General features: G+C 43.8%; 1 protein-coding gene across 1 annotated transcript in view; it reads right to left on the bottom strand.

The window, feature by feature from the left end:
- Positions 1-3,249: 3,249 nt before the first annotated feature.
- Vinc (vinculin) overlaps positions 3,250-8,988 on the bottom strand; it is a 48,636-nt gene continuing 42,897 nt past the window's right edge. The window contains exons 3-5 of the mRNA XM_065233145.1: positions 5,392-7,482; positions 4,686-5,333; positions 3,250-4,623 (exon numbers count right to left, since the gene is read on the bottom strand). Coding sequence (XP_065089217.1) covers positions 4,516-4,623; positions 4,686-5,333; positions 5,392-7,482 — 2,847 coding nt within the window. The 3' untranslated portion in view covers positions 3,250-4,515. The remainder of the gene's footprint in view (positions 4,624-4,685; positions 5,334-5,391; positions 7,483-8,988) is intronic.

The raw sequence follows: 8,988 nt of genomic DNA, 5'->3' as shown, positions 1-8,988 counted from the left end.
CTTCTGACCATATCCATGGCCAGAACCATATGATTTTGGTTGTACTGCACATCCTTTCGGCCACGATTGATCTTGGAACACTCTGCGCATGATTAGGAACATAAATAAAAACAATGGTGCCTAATTCTGCGCAATGGTAAATCGTAATTTTGCACAAAAAATATGTATGTAACCGCTAGTTTTTGAGTAGGATACGATTGATGCAAATATATCTTACCAACTGCGGTAAATATTCCAATTCTTTTACTGGGTTTCAGTTCGATATTTAGGCTGTGAACCATTTGCCGAGTTAAATTTAACTCGTGGTTAAAAGTGACATTTCGAAAGTTATTTTCTATGTTCGAAAATTCCTGTCTGTCAGAAGTAACCACGCTCGGATAGCAGGGTTAATCGATAACTTTCCATCTGTCAAATTTTAACCAAAAGTTAAAATAATCCACCAAATGGTTAAGAGCCTTAAAAGAACACTTCGAACGCGGTGCAAACGTTCAAGCTAACGGAGCCGATTTTTTGACGTTTTCAGGCTGTGTTGCATTTGGTGAATTCGGTGAATTATCACTTAAATTTGACATTTCGAAAATAAATTATAATGTTCGAAAATCCCTCTGTTGTTGATCGTCTGATTTTTTAGATGGTGTCTGTCAAAATTTATTCCTGGTCTGTCAGAAATAAGTCTGGTGGAATAGCAGGTTAATTTGAAAATTTTCCATCTGTCAAATTTAAGTGAAAATTCACCAAACGGAACACAGCCTCAGTGATTGTGTTTTATTTTATTTTCACTTAATTTCTGTAAAATGCAAATATTATTGTGAATTCAGATATGTTATTCAACAGTGATTCAGAGAAAAATAAAATTGTGGTTATAACATTGAGTAATGTTCGTAAAATGTAGAACGAATGCTTGAAATGCGCACAATTAGGGGCGGTCACGATAGAAGTATTCAGAAAAAAAACATCATCTTATCTTAAAGCTGGGTTTAGACAAGGGAAGTCAATTGATAAACTCAGTTGAAACCATGCCATGCCATTCAACGAATTGAAAAAAAAAAGTTGAACCAGGCTCAACTCTTCAAGCCAATTTAATTAATCATGTTTTGTTGTTTTTGACATCATCCACATCCAGAGGGCCAGTCACTTCGAATGTATGGGAATGGTAGGAAACCATTTGGAAATACATGAAAATTTTCAGTTTTTATTCATTATCGTCTTTATGGGCAGTTTTTGGTGCACAAAAATTGCACGAGTACATTACTATGGTGATAAGGTAAACACTCGTTTATTTGGTTCCTTCTGTGAAAGCATGTTTAGTCACAAATCGTGGATTTTCTGATATTCTCCATACTGCAAAAATGATTTTCCTACCACTGAAGGGGCGACATCTCTCGGATCTTCAGTATAGCTTCTACTCAAATCATATAATTAATTCAACTGATTTGATCAATAACTTGCCTTGTCGAAACCCAGCATAACTCTTTACTCAAAGGCGCTCCAATGCGCTCAAGGGATTGATTTTTGTTGGATCGAGCGGACGTACCAATCTACTCGAAGGTTGAATATCTTGATAATTAGCTGGTCAAAAACCATTTTTTTTAGTATTTGGTCAAAAAATTTTTGGTTTATTATTTGCCAAATATCATACACATAATGAGCCTAGAGGTTCTAGCAGGCGTAAAGCCCCTGCAGAACAATTTCTGGGAGCTCTCAATAAAAATATTAAGGGATCGTTTTTGCTTACTGAGTAGAAAATCATGGGTTCAATCCCAAGCTCTCCGTCATGACTCTTAAAATTCATGATCACTAAACAAAATGAATATGTTCTTTAGATAGCCGGCTATCGAGAGATTAAATAAACAACAAATTAACAATACATACTTTTGGTTGCATCGCCAACTTGAGGTGAATCCTAACCGAATACCCTCCAACTCCGTAGCACTTATGAGGGTGTCGCTAAGTCGGTGGCCTCTCGTTAAGTAAGTGCAACATCAACATTTCCTTCCCTATCCCTAGTTATGGTAAAGATGGGCGTGGCCGGGAATAGCGACAGTCATGCTTCTGTTAGTCTGTATGAGTCCCTTAACATTGTTCAATCCCAGGCAATGAGAAGGCAGACTCTCTCGCAAAGAATTTCACATGATGATTTTTTTCCCATTAGTACGTCAGAGTTCTCTTCTAAGTTGGCAAAACGATTGAACAAGTGGTTACATTCCATTACTCTAATTTTTTCTTCGAGAGCGTGGTTCAAAGGTCTGGATGTAAGTCGGGACGCGTGATGTCAAGACTTATGTCCAACCACTACTCACTAGACGTACATCTCTACAGGATAAACTTCGTTGCCAGCAATATATGTAGGTGTAGAACCGGTTATGATGACATCCGTCACGCAGTTTGGTATTGCCCGGGTACTGACGCCTCCAGAGCACGACTGTTGGATACCCTAGTGGCCCGCGGTAGACAGCCCTTCCGTGAAGTAAGAGATGTATTGGGAACCCGTGATCATCCCTACATGCAGGCGATCTACGAATTCCTTTGTTTGTCTGATGTTAGAGTTTGATGTGACCATCCCCTCCTTTCCAAACATTTTCCAACCATTGTGTCCCAGCCTGATTATCCTCCTGTTTCTGTGCTACTTGCCCCTGCCCAGCCAGCATTTGGTCAACCGTTCGAAAGTAGTATCTGAAGGAGGCTTCAGAAACCTGTTTCCTACCTAGATCCTTCCTATCGAAATTGTTACCCCTCGAGTCCGCCACGAGTAATTGGTACCTAATACTAACCTAGATTTACTGCTGTTTAAAATGTTAAATAAAAAATTATGGATTTTTGCCTCCGCAAAGTGTCACACACGACTGAGCCTAGTAAATAACAGTGTAATATCAGCTTAAGTATCAAACCAGTGCGAATCGCCATTCGGAATGGGGAAGAGATATCCTTACAGGACACACCGAAAATAGAAAGTGCTGAGGGATTATTTCTTTTAATTTCCTAAGTACCTCCCTTTGATTTATCATATAATTTACATTCGGAATCGATTTCGGTAAGAATAGTTTTTTTTAACATGATTCTCATTGTATACAATCGACTGACGATGTAGATCTTTGCTAACAAAGATTCAGCGTTGACAGGTCAAAAATTACCAAACAAAGGACCAACAAAATAAAGAAAGAACACATCAAACGTAATATAAACCAAACCATAAGGAATTTCTCAACTAAGCAATGCAACGAAACCAACCCAAAGAAAACAGTCAGCACCTGAAAGATTTCGAACAAGAAAAAACTGTTCACAATGAATATAAATAGGCACTTGTTATTACAACACATGTTTTTATCCATTTTCTTCCATTTGTGTATGCTTCCACAATGATTGTAGTTATTTCGTTTCTACCATTTGCTTTAAAAATAGCTGCGCTCCGAATAAGTTTTCCCTACATGGTTACTGTCCTGCTCTACGTAAAAAAAAAACAACACTAGAAATGTATGTAAATTGCCATTTGTTTCAGTAAAAGTTAAGCGCGGTAGTTACAACAAGAAAAGGGCAAAAGGCCTAGTTCGGGTGAGAAATATACTATAACCTACATCAATCAACTTTGTCTGTATCATTATCAATTATATAGTTTCGTAAACTACCTATCATCAGTTGAATTAGTTAAATCGATTCATTTTATCATTGTAAACATTACGTTAGAAAAACTAAAAATCATTGCTACCGTTGCACGTTAGGAATACTTAAAATATTGCACCTACGCGAAAACCGAACTAGTGTAGAGTAGAATTGCTTCTGAAACAGTTCTAGCAGTGCGTGATAATATAAACCGTTGCGACACTGATTCTCTCTAATCGCTTCCGTTATTAGTTATAGGCATAGTAACGATCTCTTTTACGTCATTTTTCCTTATTATAAAATTTTCATTCAACATCGATAAAAATAGACAAATTCCTCTAAAAACACGCCGCTTTGCTGCGCGTCAAACAGCTTTCCGGTAAAATTTATTCACGATTCAACGATGGTGGCTGTCCCTTCCCGCTTTCTATATTAAATATTTTACTTTCAAACTTTTTTTTTTGGCAACGTTTCCCTAACAATTTGTTTTCCCCCGGTTAAATACTTTTTGTTTTTCCCTCGAAAATTTTCAATCCAAACATTCGCGTTTTCGCGACTGTTTTAAACTTGACTGTTGTCAAAATTTGTTAGTTTTTTTTTTCGTTCACAACTACAGGTAGTTTTTTTTAAAGAATCATTAGTACACTTGATTTGCGAAGTTCCATCGAAACGAGACGGATGTTGAAAGTTAATAATTAATAAATACACAAATTGTAAAGAATATAAAACCGCTGTGATAACATCCTTACTAACTACGGTCACTACTAAACATTCGCGAGTTTCGCGAATACAACAAAATCCTTATCGTTGTTGTGAAAGTGTTAATGTGTGTGTGTGTTCAAAAAGGTGAATTTACCCTCCTGCCTGGTGTAGGTAAAGAAGGCAGCGCTTTGTGCATTCCCCGTTTGAAGGATTTACTTAGTACTGATACCAAGGCTGCCGGCGCACCCAACGCAACCGGTGGTTGGTCTGATCCGAGCGGATCTTGATGCTGGCTCCCTCGGCGGCGCGGACAGTTTCCTTGACCTAAAAAAAAAATTATTAAAAATCCATTAACCGTCGAAATTCCGAATTCCGGTAATACTAACACTCTGCATCAAGTTCTGCGCATTGCCGACCAACATGTCCGTCGCTTCCCGATCCTCGTCCGAGCCCTGCGCACCCAGCATCGTGGCCTTGACCGTCGACAGAATCTTCAGCTGCGTTCCGATCGTCGGTATCCGCTCGCAGACCTGCAGCAAATTGGTCCGAATCCTCTTGTCGGTGCACTGCCGGGCCAAAATCTTCGCCAACCGGGTCACCTCCTCCGAGGCTTCGGCAATCTTCTTCGCCGTGGCAATCAGCTCCCTCTTGTTGCCCTTCGAATCAGCCCGGACCAGCTCCGAGAGACGTGCCATGAGTACGGCCATCCGCTTCGCAGCGGCGATAATTTCGTTGTCCTTAGACGACCACTGGCGCACTTCCTGGTGCAGACCATGGGCGGCCATGAGAATGGGCTGGTTGGCATTGGGCATTCCCTGGAACAGCTCATCCTCGTCGTCGGTCTCCGGCGGTGGGGGACGCACCGGAGGAATGTTTTCCCGTGGCAGTGGTGGACGCGGAGGAGCAGCCTCATGATGCGGTTGCTGGTGCTGTTGCTGCTGATGCTGCAGATGCAAAGCAGACAGATCCGGCATTTCCGGCACCTCAGGAACATTGTTGATGGCACTGCGAATGTTGCGCACGTTTTGAAGAAGCTGAAATAGGTTGCGACAAATATTAGATTGGATTTGAGCTATTGAATTATATACGTACATGCTTATTAGCTTCCCTCCAGTTGGAAGCATGAATCGGATCGGTAATGTTGGTTGAGACATTCTTAGCTTCCTGCACCATGGGCGAAATGGAAGCCTGCAGCCGATCGGACGCGTCGTTGACATTTGCGATGAATTCCGGATCCTCGGAGTTGTCGCCTTCCTGTTTTGCAACCAGAAGCACTCGATTGGCAAGACGAGCCTCGCTAGACGTGTTGTCCACCATCTTCTGTGGCTGCCGCATGCGGATGGCTTCATCGCAGAGAATCGAATGCTTCTGCATTTGCCGTTCGGAAGCCGCGATAAAGTCCAACGGATCCGTTGCCTGGTCACAGAGGGTTCGCATCCGAAGGATCGTATCCGCGTACTGTTGTTTGAGATTGTTGAGATGCTCTTCGGCTGCCTTGCTGGTTGGGTAGTTCATACGGATGCGCCCAGCAGACACCAACTGTGGAGTCATGCTGTCGACCTGCGAAGCAGACGACAGAAGGACTTCGGCGAGTTTTTTGTTTCCACCGGAACCACCGGCGGCGACCATTCGGCTTGTTTTGGAAGCACGATCGCTGAAATTTTGCAACTTATTGGATTTCTGGTTGAAGTTCTGTTCCCGGCCAGGAGTTCCTTCCGGAAGAGCAACCGCCTCCATGAACTGCTTCAACGGGGAAGAAATATCGATAAAGTCTTCCACTACGCGGTTTACAACGGCGTCCTGAATCTGCTTCTTCAAACCATGCAATTTCTCGTTCAAACGACGAGATACCTCCTGAGCTTGAGCCGTGTGACCCAAGCCATTAGAACACATCTGCCCGAAGTCATGCGACAACTGCTCGACTTCATCACAGAGCTGCATAACTTCGGCCTTCTGATGACCACCAAGACCTTCAGCGACTTTGCGACCCTCGTCAACGATCAATGCAACTGCCCGTTGTCCGAGCCCACGATCATCCTGACCGGGGTTTTGCAACCAACGGCAAGCCTGTTCCAGACGACCCTGAACAGTATGGGCCGTCTGCTGGAGCCCTGCCTTGTCGACTCCCATGATCGCGTTCAACACAGACTGCTCCATATTCCCAAGCTTATCACGGATATCCCGTGCAATCGCATCCGCATGGGGAGTAGTTCCCTTTCCGTCCTGTCGAAGATCGCACAGCGTATTGGCCATTGCTGTAATATCTCCAGCCAATTTTCGGATAATATGCGAATCCTGCGGTAGACAGCGATCTGCAACCTTCAACCCGTTATCCACAATCTGCCGCAAAGCCTTCTCCCCTACTCCACCCCGAAGCGCATATGGATTCTTCAACCAATCATTAGCTGCTTCCATCTTATTGTTCATTGCATTGTGAATCTTCTTCAGCACCGTCAGATTGTCCAACTCGCTCTGATCCTCATCGTAGGTCGTCAATTGCAACACCCGAATAATCTCCTGGATCTCTTCGCTCATCCTCGAAGCCAAATAGTTCCTATTCTCCGCCGCCTCATCCGAGCCCTTTCCATTCTGCTCGGCGATCAGTATGAACACTTTCATGCTGCAAATCAAAATCGGCGCCAAAATCTTCACCTGCTCCAAACATCGCACCAGAATCTCACTGTGCACCTGGTGAGTCAATTCCTTTTCCCTAGCTCCGACCTCCCTCGAAACCTTACTCAAGCACGGACTCAAATCCTTCAAAAACTGTACCAAATCCTCCATGGTATCGATGACCTCGGAAACGGCCAAATAATCCAGCACCCTCTTGCACTCCCTGATGATCTTCCGCACTTCCGACTCGTCGAAGCACAGCAACAGCGACGAAGTTCCCTGCAAAATACCCCTCGATCCCTCGATCAGCTTCTTGCGCGCTGGTCCGGAAAACGGGTCCACTTTGAGCATGCCGGACGCTTCTTCCAGCAGCTCTGCCGCATTCTCCACCCGTGCCAGCGCCGAGGGCATGTCCTGTTTGAGGATGTCGTCGTCGGAGTTGTGTATCGTTTCCCGTCCGACTCTGACCAGGTTGGTGACCGCCAGCGATACGGCCTGCACCGGGCGGCTGAGATCGGGCATCGCGTTGCCATCTTCGGCTTCCTCGTGCAGTATCACCAGCCGGGAGACCTGTTGGAAAAATAGAGGGAGAACAGAAATTGGAGATCAATATTGCCGAAAGATGGGCGGTGGGGAAATATCGGAGGTCTTCTTAGAGGAAGGTTCGATGATTTTTTGCAGGAAATTAGAAAAAAATATAGGGGTAGGTCAGATCTTAAACCAAAACTTCAGGACTTCTAGGAAAAGTCGATTGTGCCACGTTTGGCCCAAAAGACGATTGGCAAATGCACGTTTGGATTCTTATAGTACTCTACTTGGAAGTCGATTTGGAGATCTCGAGATTTGGAGATGGTGCCTAAACGCAAACGAAAAGGGCAATCGCTTGATCCCCCTTCCGATAAAATTTATTTGAGCAACCAATTTGATATGCTCACGGATTATGAGAATGACCAATCAGCCAGGCGAAATTCCATTAAACATTCTCGGCTTAATGCCAAGAAGGAAAAGGTCCCCCCAATTATGATAACCACTTCCGATTTTCGATGTTGGTGCAAGCAGCTAAAATTCTTCATGTATACCTGCTGCTAACAATTTTCAACAAGTAAAAGGAGCTACCTATGCTGCTATTTCAACTGGTAGAAATCGAAATCAAAATTCTAACAAACATAATTCTAACCGAAATTTGGATGATTTTGACTTAGGTAGCATTAGTAAAGGATGTCCACGATGAAATTGCCACACACAAAATTGATTCGCAAAATTCGAGTTTTCATCCGATTGCCATCAAATTTTCAGGGATTGAGAAATAACTATTAAACTTCATTTTACCATTTTACTCGTATTTTATTTACAGTCCATACGCAAATGCCCGCACCCTTGGTCTTAACCCCGGCCATAAGATTCTGCACAACCTGTGAATCAACCGTTTTTTGCATGTAAACCCATACTTTCTTCAGTTCCTCGACTGTCTTCACTACCTTAGGTCGTTTAAGAAGGTGCTGCTTCATAATCGCCCAGTACTTCTCGATGGGGCGGAGCTCCGGAGTGTTGGGAGGGTTGAACATTTTCGGCACGAAATTGACCTTATTGTCCGCATGCCACTTCAGCACGTCCTTGGAGTAGTGGCATGAGGCCAAATCCGGCCAGAAGATTGTTGGGACGTTGTGGGCCTTCAGGAGAGGAAGCAGCCGCTTCTGGAGGCACTCTTTTATGTACACCTGTCCGTTCATCGTGTCCTGGGTCACGAAAGGTGCACTCGGCTTCCCGCACGTGCAGATGGCTTGCCAAACCAGGAATTTCTTCGCAAATTTGGACATCTTCTGAATGCGGACATGCTCCGGAACGCTGAACTTATCCTTGGCCGTGAAAAACAGGTTGCCGGGGATCTGTTTGAAGTCGGCCTTCACATATGTTTCGTCGTCCATGATGCAGCATTCAACTTTCGTCAGCATGTTGAGGTACAACTTCCTGGCACGAGTTTTGGTGGACTTGTTCTGCTTCTCGTCGCGATTAGGGGCCTTTTGTACCTTGAACGTTCGAAGCCCAGCCTTAGTTTTGGCCTTCTGGACAAAACTT

Source organism: Ochlerotatus camptorhynchus, unplaced genomic scaffold (assembly GCF_037179485.1).
Source record: "Ochlerotatus camptorhynchus isolate MF236.1 unplaced genomic scaffold, CSIRO-AGI_Acam_v1.1 ptg000391l, whole genome shotgun sequence".
Taxonomy (NCBI): Eukaryota; Metazoa; Arthropoda; class Insecta; order Diptera; family Culicidae; genus Ochlerotatus; species Ochlerotatus camptorhynchus.
The sequence above is the reverse complement of the archived record's forward strand: the minus strand, read 5'-3'. Positions and strand labels throughout refer to the sequence as shown.